The sequence below is a fragment of the Euphorbia lathyris genome, chromosome 4 (assembly GCF_963576675.1).
Source record: "Euphorbia lathyris chromosome 4, ddEupLath1.1, whole genome shotgun sequence".
In the NCBI taxonomy this organism is placed as follows: domain Eukaryota; kingdom Viridiplantae; phylum Streptophyta; class Magnoliopsida; order Malpighiales; family Euphorbiaceae; genus Euphorbia; species Euphorbia lathyris.
Window position 1 is genome coordinate 35,808,923 of NC_088913.1, and position 20,168 is coordinate 35,829,090.

Here is a 20,168-nt window from a genome sequence, read left to right on the forward strand (position 1 = left end):
ATCAGATTATCAAACTTAATTCTGAATATGTCATTGTTTTTTATATATAACAAATAAAGTATGCTTTTACACTTCAATTTAAAAATTCTAAATTCCAATTTATAAATACTAAAACCTAGACAATATATTATAGACCCCTAATTTATAGACTCTAGTTCTTAAAATAGATTAAAATAGTGATTTTATTAATTTAATATAATTAATTATGACTTTATATATAGTTATAAATAGTTTTTAAAATGTGAATTTCTGTGTAATTTTTCCAAATAAAAACTCCTTATAATGTTGAATAGAGTTTTTTTAAACATTTTTCGACGCTTAGTACTAAAGCTAAAGTCGTTTGGGCTCTTGTATCCATCACTGTTAATCACCAAACAAATAGTAGGAATAAATGGAATAAACATGTCTGCTCCATCTACCGACTAAATGGTCCGCCTATAACCTAACCAGATTAGAATTTAAGTTTAACCTAGCTATAAATAGACAGCTATATAGGCTAAACCCACAACATACAAAGAATACTATACTACAATAGGAAAAATTCACTCTCCCTACACCCATAGCCGCTACCCTCCCTCTGTTTCTCCGTGTACGTTCTTGGTTCGTGGAACAACAGTGATTGCTTCTGTGGTGTAGTAGTCTCATGGATCGGTGATACAAAACCAAAGTTAATTTCTTCTGCTGTTATCAACGGATATGCGCTTCAAAAAGTAAGTCTAAATCTATTGTTTGTTTATTCATCGTTCCACATTCATTTAAAAACAATGTGTATTGGTACCAGTTTGGTTCTTATTTTTCATTTTCTTTTAGGACTAATATTTGGCAGTCAAAATCAGTTAAATTCTACAAAGAAAGATGAAGAGCAAAGAAATGAAAAGTTTGAATACAACTTTGGATACACTACAACTTTTCTAATTTATGAATTAGCATGTGAACATTCTTCTACCTTGATGGGGTTTTTTTCATGGAAAAAGGTCAATTGTACAGAGTCCTATGTCAGATCCAACATTTCAACATCTCATTTCAGATCCAAATTACAATACCTGAAAATTGACATCTCTCTATCTGAATTCACCGTTTCAACATTTTCTAATTGTTCTTATTCCTCATGAGTCAATATACAAAAATAAAACAATCACATTTACAAATTTAGCTCTTCATAGAACAACAACAAGAAGAAGAAGTTGCTCAATCAGACCAACAAATGTAAATTCAACTATAATCTCAACAATGGTCACTACAAATTCCAAAACCCCCCAAAATTGTAAGATTAAACCCAAAAACCACCTCTATACAACCCATCAAATATTCTAAATGCTCATAAGGTGAAGATCATATATAAAAAATAAAAATTAACCCTTTACTTATTGCCTAAAGCAGGCACAGGCCCAGGACTCACCAACAGTGTGTTACTCGGCGGGCTGGATGACGGCGGCGGCGCCCCAATAATCACCGGCGCACTAGGCGGAGGCGGAGAAAACAACAACAACGGCGATGCCGGAGGAGGAGGAGGAGGTAAATTAGAATTAGTATCGGGAGGAAGAGGCGGAGGGGGACTTAAATTGGAGGCCGGAGGGCTAAATTGGGGCGGACTAGGTTGATTGGATCCGGAATTAGACTGATCAGAATTAGGGGGGGAAGGATTAACCGGAGAATTTGGGTCAGGGAAAGTAAACGGCGGAGAAGAATGGCAAGAATCGCCGGAGCATTGTTGTGATTTATGAGTTCCATGGTGGCGGAGGAATGCGAATCCCAAGGTAAGACCAAGAACAACGAGAACTGTCACTATGAAAATGAAGATCTTTGTTGCTTTTCCCACATAACACATAGCTTCTACTACTTTCTATCACTCTCACTCTCAGGATCAGGTATGGTGTACCCAAAAGCAAGCAGCTTTTAGGTGAAACTCAGCAAATTCTGAAATGGGTCTGCTGCAGGTGGGTTCGGAAGGAGAGGGGAAAACGAAGAAGAAGACGGAGGAATGAATGGTGAGGATGATGGTACATTTGGGGAATAAGATGGGGTAAATTACACTAGTCACCATTCAACTTTGCCCTTATTGATATTATTACTACTTAACTTTACAATCTAACATAAAAGTCACCACTCTAATAGGAGTTAAACAAAGCTAATAAAAATGATATTTTAAGTAATTTTAATTCTATAATTTTGTAGTTTTGATGATATTTAAGTGTGAGAAAGTGACTACTTAATAAAGTTGTAAATGAGTGGTTCGATGTTTGATTTGATAAAAGAACAATTTATAAACGAATCGTGATTATGTACAATTTTGAGGTTCGATTTGTACATGAGCCTAACTTGAGCATATCAAACCTCGATTCAAAAGCTTGTAAGCAAGTTCGTGAATAAACTCTAAATAAGCTTTTTTTTTTAATAATAGTATTTCTATAAATTTGGAAATTTAAACCATATAGTTTTGTATGAAATTTTAATTTTATAGATTTCGAAACTACGTAGCTTATGAACATAATTAATAAATTTTTCATGAGCAAAATTTATTAATAGAATTAACGAGTTGCTCGCGAACAATTCACGATTAGATAATTTTTTTTGATGAATTGAACTCGAACAGGATGTTGAGCTCGAACAAAGTCTAAGTTCGTCCATTTTTTAATGAGTCGAGCATGAGCAGGCGAAACTCCTATTTACAAAAGAAAAAACTCAAAAAATGATGGTTTGAACCATGATAAATGTGGTTGTAATTTTTTTTTTTAAATTTTTGAACCTTTTATTTGGGATAGTAAATTATACTAATTTTGAAGCTGTTTATTTTTATAAGGGACATAATGTAAGAATGAAGTTCTTATATTAAGTACCGGGTCTTCCATGTCATTCGGAGGATCCCCAATTCACATTTGGACACGTGTATTGTGACCCCACGTAATAATTAAAATAGTAAGACCTCTTATAATATGCGTGAGTCCATGTTACACGTATCAAAATATGTATGGAAAGTCATCCATTTGACATGGAAAACCGGATACTTTTATAAGGGACATAGTGTAAGAATGAATGATTTTTATGTGAAATTTTAAAATGGAGTGAACATGATATTAATAAATATAAAGTTGAGCGGCATGATGTAATTTAGGCAAAACAATAGGTAAAAGCATGGTCACGACTCACGTGGTAGCCAAAATGAAAAAGATAGAAAAAGATACTAAATGCTTGTCTGTTGTATTCACCTACCTAATTTTTCTGAGCTTTTACTAATGTGTTTTGCTGTTCTGTTCACCATTAGTTTCTCTGTTTTGTCTCTATTTTAGTTACCGTTTTTGCACTCATTATTTAAATGGGAGATTTCTATATTAAGATAATGACAATATGAGAAACCTAGTATAGTATAGTATCATGTGTTGCCTATTTTTGTCCAGCATGGTTAAAGGCAGAGTTGCTTCTTGTTAACTCAATGTTCCACAAGACTTTCAGATTATGGTCATTGCTACCTTTTTCTTTTCCAGCTGAAATGAGACCCGGCGGAGTACGGAAGAGGATCTCGGGGTGCAATTACACTACTTCCAAGTAGATAGTTGTCCGGAATCATCCCTTTTATAGTGAAATTTTTATAACACTCTCTCATTGATATAATACGTATTTCTTTAGTATTTTCTTTTTTACCGAAAAGATTCTTGATAAAATCAGCCGGAGAGTTATAACAAAAAGATGAGCATCTTGATCAGGTCCGGTCCAATCTAATTACGTAGAATTTAAAGTAGAATTTTGGACCAATTTTAGATTTAAAGTATCACAATAGGTGGTCATCTTTTAGATTTGAATGAGTATTATAACCATATTTATAATAAATATATATATATAATAAAAAATAATTTAGGTTTCTTTTGACCCTGAATCCTAGACGTCCATATTTCTGGCCCATATCTAGAACTGGCGCTGATTTTGATTTGAATTTCTCATGATAAAATTAGTCGATAATCAGAAGGTTGTAAGTAATGAATAAGTGTACTATTTTGTTTCGCAAAAAAAAGTATAATATAAAATTTACTTTAATTGTAAGCAAATACAAGAATGAAAAAAAAGCCTGTTAACTTGATTTTTTTTGGGTAAGATGTTAATTTGATAATTGATAATATTATTAAATTGATGTGTTCACTAGTAAATCAATGTGCCTTATGAGATTAATGTACTAGACTAAAATTAATTAAAATAAATTCTTCTTTTAACGATGTAAACCAGATTATTCTGTTATTATTCAATAAGAAATAGTATATGATATTTTTCTATTTTCAAAAAATTACATAACTATGTGAAAATTTTCAAACTTTTTCTATATTATTATTATTATTATATATGATATGACATAGTTTACCAAATAGAAAGTATGATGTGGAATAAAAGAGATAAAAAGCAAAAGGAAGTATTTGTCCCTACCAGGCCATGTGATCTATTTATATGAGAAATTTTAGGATATTATTGGTTAGGGAGACAAGTTTTTTTTTTTCTATTTGAAACTTAAGATTTTTGTATTTTATTTTATTTTATTTTTATTAATAAGTTTATCATTATTCTTTTTGTTATTTTAAATTGAAGTTACGAGAAGAGCAGTGTAATTTAATGAATATTACGAAAAATGTAAATTATATTAATAAAGATAGATTGAAGATATTTAGGTCTATTTTTTATAAAATAAATCAATCATTTTACATGTAATTTGATAAAGTGATGTGCATTCTTTTTTTTATTAGTAAGATCAAATATATTACTTCAAAAAGTATAATAGAAATTCTCTAATTTATATTTTCAACACTTGAATTGACCCAAGACCATATGTGCATATTATTCGTTATTAAATGGCTAAAAACATTAGCATCTTTATGGATTAAATTAATGATATTTCATTTCAACACTAACCTTGTAAACTTTTATTTTTAATCATATTAAGCTCGTAATAATAAAAGTAAGTTTTAAACATAAAACACAATTAACAGAGAATTATTTATTTTATGGAAAATTGTAAAATTGGATGAAATAGAAGACTCATTTACATATTTAGACCACTTATCCAGTGGAAAATATAGAACTGCTTGGTTGGGGGGCCAATTTGACACCAAGCCGAGCGGACCAATTTTACACCAAGCGAAAACGTTAAAAAAAATCAACGGTATGAAAAGTAGCTATACCAATAATTCCAATAAAAGGTAGTTAAAAAATACATCGCTAATTAGTTTCTATTAGTAAAAGGCAACACCTACTAACAACTTTAGAACTACCAATAGATGGCAAGAATATCATTCGAGATCTCATATTCTGAAAATTTTGCAAAATTAGCTCAGGATCAATATTCATAAAAATTCTTTTCTCAATATAACACATCAAGCAATATCCAAGCAAATCATCTCTCATTCGGTTGCGCAATCAGTCTTGATAATGTTCATTGCAGAAAAACATCTTTCAACTGTAGCTGTTACAACAAGTAAGACAAATAATAACAACATAAGCAATATGCAGCATCCTTAGACACACTATATTCTAGCCACTGATATTTTTCAAACCATTTACTTTGAAATTTCCTATTATGCCCACCAATGAGAGTTGATGGAAAATTATGCTCAAATGGTTGACAATGGCCTTTAGCCACATATCGCCTCCTCAATGTATCTCTGATGTCACTATGATAAGTATCAATTGGTTTACGCAATCCCGGATCACCAATTATAGCATCATTGGTAACTTCAACTTCAATATGCGCTCTTTTATCACTTTCTTGCTCAATTGGTCAAATTAATATTGAGAGAGGATGACTCAATCAGATTTTTATTTGGTACTAACGTAGAAAAATATTTCTTCATATTTAAGAGTCCTAACATGTAAATGGATTATATTTAATCAAATCAAGGATATAACAAGTATATAATATAGCAAATTGATAAATTGAGGACCAATTTATAAAACCTCCAATTTATCAAATACATGATCAAAATTTAACTACCAAAATTTCAATTAATTGTAACTATCAATATCAACAAGAAAAACTACAAACAATACACAATCAAATAATCAATTCACTTAAAATATAACTAAATAAAAACAATACTTTACTTAATTTAAATTCTAGGTCAAAAAAAAAAACAAAGAACAAAGTAAATAATTATTTAGTACAAATAACTAAATGAGACAAACAAATAATATACACCGAAAGAAAAAGAGACAAAGAAAATTCTAACCTCAAAAATATATTCTTCTTGAGAGATGATGAGTGGAGAGTTAAAAAAAAGAAAGAAAATGAGACAGAAGGAGAAGAAGATGCACATTAGGAGGACCACAATCGACAACAGGAGAAGAGAAACTGAAAGAGAAAAGAAAAGGTAGGTTATTTTTTTTATTTACTGTCTCTGCACAAATTATTTTTGGCATGTTAAGGACTAAAACGACGTCGTTTTGGTCCTTTACAGGCAAAAAAAAAAAAAAAAAACCCAAGTTGGGCCAAATAAAGAAGACTTGAGGCAACCCAAAGCTGGACTGCCTCAAGTTTGGGGGTGCTAATTCAGCACCCCCAACAATAATCAATGGAGACAGGGGGGCTGGAACCACCCATACTCAGGGTGGTTCTAGCGGCCGGAGGGGCCTGGGGCCCCTGTCTCCGTCTCCGTCTCTGTACTTATCCAACCTACTATATATATAGACTATATTTTTATGACTTTTTAAAAATACCACAGACCTTTCATCTTCTTCTTCTCCTTCCTCTTCCTATCTACGTTTCCCCTTCCCTTTCTCCAAACCTTTCATCTTCCTCTCTTTTTTTATATTGCGAAATCTGTACCAATTTCTTCATCACTATGTCTGTCTCTTCTTTATCTATTTATCTCTTGATTCTTCATCTTCCTGTTTCTTTTCGTCTTTTGGTTTCTTTCTTATTGTGCGAATCGAAGGCATGGTTATTTAACGTTGTTCTTCATGTTTTTCTGCGTTTATCAGATGGTTATTGTCGATTTCAATGGTAAAAGGTGGAAATAATGTAAGTATCTACTATTTAATCTTCATCTTTTTTTCAGAAAATCACTTCGCGAAATGAGCTTTGCGAAGGTCTGCTAGGCTGAAAATGATGTTTTGACTTTGCAAAAAAAGATTACGTAAAGTCTGCGAAGCGAAATCATCTAGTGTTTAATGATTTTTTCTCTTTGCAAACTTCGCATAATCGTTTTCTGCGAAGTCAAAACATCCTTCTATGTTAATTTTCTTTTCGCAGACTTCGTGTAATTTTTTTCATGAAGCAAAATCGTCATTTTCTTGCTAACACGACTTAATTTTGTGAAGGTGGTTAAATACAAAACATCAACCATTTAGATTGAATACAAAAGCATCAATCACAGTGAGGGGTGATTGGGATGGTCAACCTGCAGTTTTTTCTTGGATTCTTTCTTGAAAAGAAAAATTACCGTTATCATCTCAAAGGTCATTGATTCTGTATAACGCCATTTGGGTTCCATTTCTCATCCCAAAAGGACGCTTATTCCACCGATTTTTCTTGCTTCTAGTTCCTTCTGCTTTTGGGATTTAGGGTTTAGGGTTTGAATTATTGTTGCAATCTTGTTGTAAATTTTGATAATGTTATGATTTTAATGTTACAATTATTGTTGCAACCTTGTTGTTATGATTTGAATGTTATATACCGCTTCACATATTTTGTATTTTGCAAAGACTGCAGAGATAATACTGCTTAAAATCATGACTTTTACTTTGCATATTGCGAAATCCGCGAAGTAAAAGTCATTATGCGAATTAGTATTACCTTCTTAGACTTCACATATTGCGAAATATGCGAAGTAAATTCCATGTCCTTAATCAATATTGTCTTCGCATACTTCGCAATTTGCGAAATTAAATGGAAGAGAAAAAGAAGAAAGACTAAGAAATTTCTAAATGTTATATATATATAAAGGGTATTTTGGAAAAGTAACCAAAATATAGTCTAGATATGTAATAGGTTGGGTAATTGGTCTAAATATATAAATGAGTCTCCCATTTAATCTAATAAGAAAGACTAAGAAATTTTTAAATGTTATATATATATATAAAGGGTATTTTGGAAAAGTAACCAAAATATAGTCTAGATATGTAATAGATTGGGTAATTGGTCTAAATATATAAATGAGTCTCCCATTTAATCTAATTTTGTAATTTTCTCTTATTTTATTTGGGTTCGAAAGTTACCTTTTTAATAGTACAAAAACATTTTTTTTATACTTGGAAAACTATAAATAAAAACTTATATTAAACTATAAAAAAAAATACAAAATCTGATGTGAATGAAATTAAGAATACTCTTTTAACTTAAAAGAATTAAATGTTCGTAACAAATTAATTTAGAAAGCAAAAACTACGGTTATGTTAAAAAAAAATCAAGAGGCCAATCGACCAAATTATGATGATCAGGCCCCACGATACTTTTTGCCTTATTAAATTTCACAACTATCCTTCCGTCACCAATTCTTATACATTTCTCATTTATTTAATTATTTGTATGATCTGCAATTTATTCATAACTATATTTTATTTTATTTATTTATTTTAATGTAAAATATATAACTGGATTTATGAATTGGCTTCCTTAGTTTGGCCCAATCCGACCGGATATAAATTTTGTGCGGGCTAACTAGACTTGATTGGACAATATAATACCCAACCAAACCCATGAACAAGTCTACGTACAAATGTCAACATCATTACTTAAAGATGAAACTTTTTCCATGTGCTACACCTACATCGTGAGAGGAGGCTATTGAAGAATGATGTTGATGTTGCAGGAATGAAGTGAAATAAGGTAGAAGTTAGTGAAAGCCGTCTACCACATAACATATAGTTCAAAGCGAAACTGTTTATACCTCAAAGAGAAACTTTTCTAAATCGTGAGAGGAGGCTATTGAAGAATGATGTTGATGTTGCAGGAATGAAGTGAAATAAGGTAGAAGTTAGTGAAAGCCGTCTACCACATAACATATAGTTCAAAGCGAAACTGTTTATACCTCAAAGAGAAACTTTTCTAAATGTTTGTTCTTAGCAAACGTAGAAATTCAGAGAACATAAAGGAGGAGGAGTAATGTTCACGTGAACCTTGAATGACTAAAGCTAGAATTCTAAGACGGAGATTTAAAGCATACCAAGACTTAGATTTAATAAATCTGTGAATGATCAAATTCATATGGATACTATTTCTATAACTATATGGTCTTTCTTCTTTTCTACATGCATTCTGTATAATCTATATATATGCTATAACAAAGAAGAAAATAAAGAACATTTTGAACCATTTTATGGCTCACTCAGAAACCTTTGCAAGCATCTAAAACCAAGATATTCAGCACAATACCTCTCCATTTCCTCACCACCTCTCTCCAAGCAAACCTTCTTCTCCATCTCTGCTACTACTTCATCCCAATCCCCAACAAACTCGCCACACCAATCACTCTCACCGCCTCCACATATTCCGTCCACAATCTCCTGCAATCCTACAATCCTACGGCTGACTTTCCTCCTTGCTTCCCTTACTGTTGGATCAACCCCAGGCACAGAGTCCAACCTCAAAAGCAATCTCATCAAGGCCTCATTGATTCTTAGCTTCTCCCGTTCGTCATTCCTGATGGCATCTACTGTCTCCTGCTGCTGAATTGCGCGCTGCAGTTGATCAGCTTCCGAATTTACAAATGAGATCTTTCGGTAGAGGGTTCGGATTATGTGAGCCTTGTAGGCCGACTGGATCTTAGTGGCAGCAGAGATATGGTCAGCAACGCGGATACAAGGTTCCATCGGGGTCAACACTTTATCGGTTTTTTCAGGAGTGGTTTGATCATTAAGGTATGTGTAGGTGACTGTTGTGGTTGAGGAAACGAATCTGTACTTGCAAGAAGGTGTCATGGTTTTTCACAAATTTATGAGGTTTTTGTTGAATAGATCTAAAAGGGAAAGATCAAAACATGACCGGCATTCATCCGGAACTCAAACTGTAACTTTCAATGAACTTTGCATAGTCTTAATCCTCTGTAAAATCCTGTTGCAGCAAGTAACATTTCTAGACTGTAATCTGCTAATGTCTACATAGGAATTTTTGATACTCTTTGTGCATTTAGAGAAAACGCAAGATCTGAAGAAATATTTATAAAATATAAGAATCAAACTTATGATGTAGTAGTAGTAGGACCTATTGATCCCTGTTCTTCCTGTTCACATCATAATCACATACACAGAATTTCAAAGATGAAAAGGAAAAGCTAAAAAGAACACAGAAAAACCTATCTTCAAATCATTCAATAATTTCATAGTCAAAAAGGCAAAAGAAATTGCTGCTTTTTCCAAAACATACAGAATTAAAGATTAATTTAAAAAGAAACAAATCATGAACAGTTCAACTTTGTACCTGAAATTCTGGTGTAAAAAGAACATACACATCCATTATGGTAATTCCAGTATGATGCAATTCTTACAATTTCCCAAAATTTGATGCATCAGCATCCATATTCTATGAAAAATTTACATTTTGTCTACTAAAAATTCTGAGATTAAGCCCAAAAGAACACAATTAAGGGGTTGAAGAACAATCTAGTGCAAACACTAACACATACAACCCAGAGACTTACGAAATCAAAATGAACAGGGAGAGAAATCTTACTTGTTGATAGATAGATAGATAGATAGATAGATATATAGATGAAATATGTTGAATAGATAAGGTAACTTCTGACTACTCACCGCTCACCATCTCAATTTCATTCACTCTCTCTCTAAGTCTCATCTCTTCTCCTCTTTCACTGGTTCAGTTCCTCTTGTTTTTCTTCTTTTCTAGATTTTTCATAGTCAAAAGAAATTCTTAGTGGGCTGGACAATTGGGCTTTAGGTTAACAATGTTTTCATAAAAGCTTAAAATAAGAATTCATTTTTAAGGATTCAGCTTTAATTAATATTTTTAAATTCAATATTTATTTTTTTTATCCCATTCATGCAAAATACAATATATTCTTTTAATTTTTTTCAAAAAAAAATTCACAGTGTGATTGTGAACTATTATCAATAAGTGTAAATGACCGATTCATGATTGGAAAAGATAATTTGGTGAATTATTTCTTAAATTAACCAAACTTGTCACATTATAATAAACTTGCTCTTTGTTGCTAAAGTTGAAGTAACACTGCACCATTTTTTATGTTATGAATAAAATTGATTCCGACCCTCAATGTTAGAAGTACCAAGGGCATTAAGAACTTTGTATACCTCACAGACCAAACTTATAAATAAGGAGATCTCCCTTATGATAAATGATGCAGTCTTTCTCTCTCTCTACATGCATTATCATTTTACTCTTAGTAGTCATTAACTTGACCATCGATGTATATTTCAAGAAAAGCTCCTGACGCAGTACTAAAGATCCGTCTAACAAACGGTCCCTCAATCTCAACTTCTCATCATTTGGTGCAGTGAGCGTGAAGCTGACCACTTAAAACTCGTTCAGATCAATCTGAAAAGCTAAAGGGGCATAACACCATGCTAAGAACACCTCCCTCAACAGGATCAATCCCCACTAAAATGGGTAGCACTAGCCAGCCAAAAAAAAAACAAAAAGAGGCCGAAGCAACGATGGTAACCCTCAACTTTGAGGATTGAGTGACGGTAACATAAGACTTTGCGGACGAGTCTTACGATCCCACAACAAGACTACGGAAAACTTTCTGAAAGTCCAAGCATGGCAGGCAGCAAAGCAGCAACAGATGATGGTCACCCAAAAGGCCATAAATGAGGACAACCGAAAGCTGTGGAAACTCCTCCAGGTCAAAAATCCTCCTCAATTGGAGGTTGTCCTCGCGAAAATGAGTGAAAGGAGCCAATGACACCCTCCCTACAGGAGCAACCATCGCCCATAGCACCAAGCTTTCCCCAAACGCCCATAGCGACACATAAAGCATCCTTCGAACAGGGAAAAGATTGGGAGGCCAACTTTCAACAGTTCCTCGACAAAAAAGCCCTGAGCAGAGTTATGGAAAGGAGGGTCACATCCAACAAGACCTCTTTCGTCCAACGAATCATAAAAGCCAGCTTCTTGAAGAACTGGAAACTCCCCGTCATTATCAATACATATATTTATTTGGATGATTTCCACGAAATGACACCACCTAAGACAAAGACATAGCTAGCAGTGGAACTCACTTCATCTAGGGGTTGTCATGAGCAGGGGCTGCCCAGGGTCCAAGAGATGGAGGGGCCTACAAATAAGGTATTGTTCCAAAAGTAATAGTAATATAGAAATAAAATCTTAAAAGTTGTAATGGTTACAAAAAATAATTTTAGGCCTAAACAATTCGCAACACGCATCTAAGCACGAGGGAAGGGCAAAAAAAACATAAATTAAAATCACAAAAAGATATAATGACAAAGTATAATTCATAAGACTAAACAGTCATAACACACAAATTTATGACTATATTTTATTATAATAATTTTTCGCATGTTGATGAAGATGATTTTTTTTTCACAAATGAAAGTTTTGCAAATGCTTTTATCAAAATTGTTGATTTCGACATTTGAAATTCTTGAATTTGTCAAAGTAGTATGTTGTTATTCAAATGTTTTAATTGCTTTTCGAATCCTCTTAACTATATTAGTGACTATTGTATTTGCTGAAATTATTTTTTCGGAGTTAAAATTATTGAAAAACTATTTGAGATCATCAACTTCTCGAGAAAGATTAAATGGTTTAGCAATTTTATCTACTAAGAGAAATATAGTAAATAATATTGATTTAGATACTATTTTTAGTGACTCTACATCTAGAAACGCTCAATGTTTTGTATGAGTAACTAGATATTTAATACGAAATAAAATATTTTTTATTTAAAATTTAATGTTTTTATAAAATCTCTTGTAAGTGTAATAAAAATGTGTCCTTTTTAAATAATCTTTCTTTTACATAATTGATTTTTTCACTTTTTTTTAGTTGTACTTATTTATTAGGATCCTTATTTCGTTCCGAAGCCTCCAGAATCTCAGGATCGGTCCTGACTTTCATCATTATTAAATAATACTCGGGTTTTTTTTTTTTTTTAAATTTGCGCACAATGCGCTTACATTAAAGAAGAAAGAAAAATCCCCACCAGACCCGGATGTGATTCGAACCCATGACCTCCCAAGGCATAGGTAAGCTCTCAACCACTATGCTAAGAACATAAAGTATTAGTACTAATAAATTAAGAATTTGGAATATTCGAGCAAATGATAAACCGAATTTTGATATTCATTACTCAATCTGCTAACAACATAAATAAAATATGTATTCATTGAGAATGTTACACTACCTATAATCTTAACATTTAGTTTAGCTGATGGGTCATGAAAGTTGATATTGCTGCAGTTTGGGCAATTCATGTTACAAACAAGTCCGTCCTTGAGCCTGGACAGGAGGAGCGCTTGCCCAAGGTCCAGGGATGAGGGAGGGTCCAAATATAATAATAGATTTTTAGTTTTATACTTTATTAAAAAAAATTAATAAGATAATGATTATTAAGCCATAAATGGGTGTAAAATATCAATTTTCAATTTGAGTCTTTCCAAATTCTCATACTCTTGTTTTCTTCAATTACCCATCAATCCCAATGATTAAACGATAATATTTTCGTTAATCTTCATCTTAAATTCATCAACTATATAATCAATTTTATTCTCCCATCACCACTATAACAGTGAAACTTGCCATTGTCAATAGACTTTTTTTTTGTCTTTAAGAAATTTATAAAATTCTGATTTACTTTAGTCTTCATATGTGATTTGGGATGACCCATTAAAATCTTCAAATTTCAAGAACTTACCCGCTAAAGCCCACAAAGAGAAGTGATTTTGGGATTTAGTTTTTTAATTTTCTGTTTATCATGCTTTTCTTTTCTTCATCTTAATCGAAATTTAATTATCAATTTTCCAAGCTTGGCCTTTCATTGAAATGTTAAAATTATTGAAAAGTTATTTCAGATTGTCGATGTAGGTTAAATGCTCTAGCCATTTTATACATTGGCAGAAGTGTTTTATAACATACTAATGTATATAATATTATTAATGATTTTACATCTAAAAATACTCATATACATTGTTTTGTATGAGAAACTGGATAATTAAAGTGATATAAAATATTTTTCTTTTTATATGAAATGTTTTTTTAGACGCGTATGTAAGTGTAATAAAATAATATCAAATTTATCACAACAATATCCATGGAAGAAGAAGATTAGTTACAGAGGAAGTTTTGAAAGGGAGAAGAAGAAGGAGACTCTTGAGTTTCGAGTAGAAAAAGGGAAGTAAATGACCTTGACAAAATGAACTCAATGACTTATCTTCCGTAAATAAAGAAACAAAACTTGATCTTTGAGTTACAAGGGCAATTCGGTCCATGCATAACAAATAAGAGCATCTTGGTCTTTTCCCCAATGATAGCACATTCTAGAAGCAGTCCATTTCCTTATGATTGTCTCTCTTTCATCCAATCAATCCTCAAATAAATCAATACCATCCATTTAATCAGGATCATCATAAGGCTCAGATTTGGACACTTGTCTTGTCCTTTTATTTTTTTAGCCATCAAGTTTGCTTAACAACATAATATAAAATGTAATAGTTAGTGAGAATATAATTTATCAAGTATCATTATGAATAATTTTTTTTTTCACACAATTGAATTTCACACTTTATTTATTACTTGTATTTTATTTATTAGGTATTTTGGCTCTAGACCCCTAAAATTTACAAATATAAAATCCAAGGAATAGAAAATTTTCAGTGGAAACGTAACATGTGCCATATTCCTCTAAATGACACGTTTAAATTGTCATAGTTTACACCTTAAGTTGCTTAAGTTGACTTGTAATGATATAGTTATACATAAAAATAACTATTACAATCAAAAGTTAATTCTACATCCCAATTAATTGTTTTTCTTAGATTTTCGTTTGTTTAGACACTCTTCTTCATTCAAATTTAATGCAATGATGGTCCTTCTAGTAAAAATAAAATACAACTTTTATATACTCTTAATAAGAGAAAAATGAAGAGCATGAAAAGAAATCTAATTAAACTTTTGAGATGATTGTGGCAAAAGAGGACAATGTTTATTCTTAACTAAAGTTTTTTGGCAGTGACTAAGATTCCACATTCTTCTTCACTCTTGAATTCTTCCAAGTAGATTACGCACTCATCCGTGCTTTGAAATTGAAGATCCACCATCACTTGGATTTCCTGCTCACTCTGCCTCCGCCCACCAGTAAATGATCGTAAACAGCAATATATAGAGAGAAAGAGTAGAATATAGATTAACATAAACACTATAGATATTCCTATAAAACTACAATATATTGATAATAATGTACCCTCCATCTTATTCAACTGTTCTCGTTTTTCTAATAACTTTACATCAATGAGATATCATATATATATAGAGAGACGGTCGAAATCTAAATCCTAGTTGGTATTGAAAATTATCCAAATCGTATAATGATAGACTTGCGCAATTAAAAACTATTTACTAAGTACTTAGGATTTTACTATATACTTAACGCACGTGTTATTTTGTATGGGATGTCACATTACATTTTAACTAACAAAATATTCATAATTATAATTAATTACTTATATATTTTTTAATGATTTTTTAATATAAATTATAGATAAAAAAAATATATAATCATTTGGGTTTAGGGTCTTCCTTTGCTGCTGAACTCTGGGGCATCCTAACTGGGATCAAGCTGGCTGGTAGGCTTGGCATTAAGAGTCTGACTATTGAATCAGATAATCTGGAGGCCATTAATATGGTTAAAGACAGTCATGCCCCGAGTTTGAAGTATAGCAACCTTATAAAAGCTATTAGAAGGTTTTGCTCATCCTTTGAGAGTTTTGAGTTCTGTCACGTTTTCAGAGAGCAAAATCGGGTTGCTGATCGTTTGACGGCAGCTGCTCATGACGGTCTTCTTGGAGTCTCTACCCTTCCTGTTCCCCCTGGGTTTCTCTTCCCTTTCCTGTTAGATGATAGGATTGGGGTTAGCTTTCCTAGGATGATCCCGTGATTGGGTTTTTTGTTGTTGTGTTTCCTTTCATTTTCTACCAAAAAAAAAAAATAAACTATGTGGGAAATACAGAAAGGATAAGGTTTTTGGGGCCCAAAAGAGAGAGCTCTTAATTGTTCATTCTTATGGAAATGAGTTAATGCAGTGTTCTCAGAGTTTTGCTATGAGATTGGTTGGTCGGTGGGCAATGGAAAATCTATTAGTTTTTGGAATGACACCTGGCTGGGGATGAAGCCTGTTGGTCCCGTGCAACGTGATAAGATTAGTTCCAAGGGGGAGGGGGGATAGGAACTATTCTAAATTTTTGTCCGTTAAGACTGACTTCTTTTTCTTAAGAGAAGATTTACACATCAGTGCTGAGTAATTTAAGACACAAGCTTAGTCAACTAGTGACTAAGACTGTTTCTTTTCTTGAGTCAGGAGATATCACTTGAGTCTATTCCTGAACTCAGCTTCTTAGTGCACTAAACTCAGCGTGAGTCCGTTACTTAGTCAGTTTTATAGCAAGCGATTTATATAAAGGAGTTAAGGGTTAGAAATATGTTACTCACCGGACGTATCCTGGTTCGGCCTCTCCGCCTACGTCCAGTCCCCGGAATTCCTTCCGAGCTTTTTGAATCCTCTACTGAGCTCTTTAAAGGTGGAGCACGAAACCTTTTACAACAGAAGCTGAGTATAAAAGAGTACCTTCCTCTATTCCTCTACTCACCCCTATCTCTACTACTGAGTACTATACCGAGTACTCAGCTTCTCCTTTCTATACTTCTAGAAATGATAAGTGTTTGTCCTAAACAACAATTGCTAAGACACTTTAGATGAATGAGATCACTCTAGACTTTTACACAAGATTGGAATTGGTGTAAGATTTGCTTTGCTTTTCTCACAGAACTTCGAATATCAATTTGGTCAGCATTTCGACTTGATTGAAGATCTGCATCGAAAGAAGCATTTGAGAGGCCTATTTATAGTGACACTTGAAGCACCGGTGATTTCGAATTTCGAAATAATCGTTGGAGGGAAACGGCTTCCTGTCGCTTTCACTCAGTACGTGCTCAGCGTCCTTGGCCAATAACATTCTTGTATCTTCTGTCTTCGACAGTGCTCAACAGCTTTTCGTCAGACAAAACAGAATGTTTCCACATTTATAGTAAAGTCTTCCAAACAGCTTTCTGCGTCTTCTGAGCTTTACCCAAAATAGAAATACTTTATCTCTAAGTTTGTTCTGTTCTGCCGCGGACCTGAGTACCTTGTCGCATAACTCAGCAGCTTCGTCTTGAAGCTTTTGGTAGAAGGCTTCTCGATCCTTCTTAAAGCTGGCCTTGCGTTTTGACTCAGTACGACTGCGTTTTGGTCCTCTTGGACCGTGAGGCTTTGATCTGTTGACTTGGGCTTGATTCTCTTTCATGGGCCTTGGGGCCATTTAACTTAATGTCTTATAAATCAAATAACTCAACATTGAACAAACACATTAGTGTGAATAAATCAAAGCATTTAAATTTAATGTGTTAGAATATTTTTTATCATTTAATATGAATAATTTTGTCAAATCAAAATCATGTGGAAAGGTGTTTCAACAAACTCCCCCATTTTGATGTTGGCAAAAATATTCAATAAGGAACTCAGTGTTGAGCTCCCCCATGATGATTGACCTTTTCTTAACTTCTTAAGATTCTCCATCGTAAGGGTGGAGCCGCTGACTTAGTTTTACTTTAAACATTTTAAGGTTTAATCAAGTAAGTCTAAGGTCAGTGTTCAGAGTTAAGTCAGTTCTTGGACCAAGCTCAATTTACTCAGTTTCGATATTAAGTTAAGCGAAAGATTAAGTTCAAATATTAGAGTAAGCTGAGTGAGTTAGTTGAGACTGAGTAGTTTTACTCAGTGGCCAAGTACATGATTAATTCAATGTTGTCAAGCTTTAGTTACTTTGTTCAATTCGAATAAGAAGACATGTGAGACAAGTCATGAATTTAGATCAACACATCAGATAGGCAACAAGTGATAAACAGATAACACAGATGATTTAATGAAGATACGATTATATTTAGCACAAAACATGTCATCAGCAAGTACACAAGTTTACAAGTATCTATCGCCTAATGTTGACAAACACTTGGTTAGGCTTGGTCTTAGTTTGCTGACTAGACTTAAGTGTATTTTGTTGCTGGGGTTGAGTGCTAGGAGGGTCAGCAGAAGTGATGTTGTTTCTTTTGTTGAGTTCCAGTTGGGTGTTTATCTTTCTCCCCCTTTTTGCCAGCATCAATAGGCTGAGGGACAGCAGCATAAAAATTCCCTTGATCAACAGCACGAGTCAGTAGGGCGGAATACTGTTGGAGTTGAGTCGTACTATGCTTAAGCCCGTCAAAGACCTTGATCCCACCAGCCATGTTGGACGCCGGAATGTACATATGAGAGCTGATGACGCTGAGTATAAATTGAAGGGACTTGCCCATCTAGCTCATGGTGTCGGTCATCATGGCATAAGACTGATGGTACATTTTGAGCAAACCAGCGTCGTAATGGTGGCGCTGATTAGATTGATGTGTGACATGGTCATAAGTGGCCTTGGCAAGTTGAAAGATCTCAGATGACTTTGCCTGGTCAGTTTGCATTTCCTCTTTTGATAGGTTGAGCAGGCGGATGGCTTCAGCAATTTGTTCTATTGTGCATTGGGAGGAAGAAGCAACCAATTCACGAGTAGCGGTCAGCTCAGTGAAGACTTGAGTGACTTGAACTGACTTAGCCACATCAGAGTTGGCGGCAGATAGAGCATTCAGCTTCCCTTCAATTGTGTCCATGTGTTGCACCATGTGCAGATGAAGGTTTGCCATTTTGGTAGCGAACTCCTGCTTTGGTTGCTAAGAGACCATATCGGTGAGCACACATAAGAGCTCTTTGAGGCTTTTTAGCTCAGTTAGAAGCTGAGTGATAGTGCTTAGTTGCGTAGGCTCAGCAGAATGACACTCAGTATCAGCTGCATGAGTGCGTTGGATGTCTTGAATTAGTTCTTGAGCAGCTTGTAAAATTCTTTTCCCCGACTAGGAAGAAGTTAGGAAGTGGAGGGGGTCAGCTTGTGAATTCTCAGGAACTGAACCTTTGTTGGCAGCAGGTGGTTGTTCATTTGATGTCTTGCCAATATTGGAGTTGCCTTCTGGATGAGATGAAGGTTGAGCAACTGGAGTATCAGATTGAGCACGGAGATCAGCTGCAGGTATTGATGGATTTGCTAACTGCTCAGTAGGAGGAGTGAGTGGTGCAGTAGCATTGTCTACCTGCTCAGTGTCAGTCGGGAGCTGAGTGTTGACTTGAGGAGGAGTCAGCTCGAGATTTTCCTGAGCAGGAGTTTTCTCAGATGCTTATTCATGTATTTGAACAGCAGGTTCTTCGATCACTTGCTTCGTTGAGTCGAGAGCAGTGGTGTCGGCAGACTCCTGACCTTGAGGAGCATCAGTTTTGGCATATTCCTGACCATGAGAAACAGAGGCTTGATTTTCCTTGACTGGCGTGGATTTGGCAATAGGTTTGGAGAAGAAATTGAAATCCAAGTCAGACAGGTCAACAATTGGGTCATGAAGAGGGGAGTCATCTAAAATGTCAAACACGAGTGGTTTGTGTGCCTTCTTCTTATACCGTTTGTCACTGCCTTCTTTAGAAAGGTCTGAAGAAGGGAGTTGGTCAGTGGTGTTGGATGGCTTAAGATGGACTTGCTCAGTCTCGGTTGAGTGCTTTTATCATATTCCTGAGCTCGCAGAAAGAAGGAGTCTTTGGGAATAGAGATATCCAGAGGAGTTGCATTCAAAGGAGTAACTCCGGAGGCCTTCTTTCTCTTTAGGGGTGGCTCAGTATTTTCTGGTTCATCATCAGTTTTCTTGTCAGTGGCAGGTCATTTTTGGGCAGCTTTGGTAGGCTCATCTTTCTTCTTAGCGGACTCAGCTTGAGTGGGTTTTGCTAGTACCACCTTGATTCTTTTGGCAGTTTGGAGTGCAGGCATAGACTTTGGTACAGCTGAGGCGTCTGCCTTTCTCGCTTTCCCTTTATAGGTTGGCTCAGCTTCCTCTTCATCTTTGATCACCGTTTCCTTTCCTTTCTTTGATTTAAAGGGAAGGC

General features: G+C 34.2%; 1 protein-coding gene across 2 annotated transcripts; it reads right to left on the reverse strand.

Moving 5' to 3' along the window:
- Positions 1-9,125: 9,125 nt before the first annotated feature.
- Positions 9,126-10,792, reverse strand: LOC136225477 (BAG family molecular chaperone regulator 5, mitochondrial). 2 transcript variants are annotated; one of them, XM_066013504.1, is made up of 2 exons: positions 10,643-10,792; positions 9,126-10,024 (listed from the first exon to the last, which is right to left on the reverse strand). In XM_066013504.1, exon 2 carries the CDS (start codon positions 9,889-9,891, stop codon positions 9,289-9,291), a length of 603 nt encoding a protein of 200 aa, XP_065869576.1. In that variant the 5' UTR covers positions 9,892-10,024; positions 10,643-10,792; the 3' UTR covers positions 9,126-9,288. The 2 variants fall into 2 exon arrangements, with proteins under 2 accessions (XP_065869576.1, XP_065869575.1); XM_066013503.1 differs by having other exon boundaries at positions 9,126-10,117.
- Positions 10,793-20,168: the final 9,376 nt, after the last annotated feature.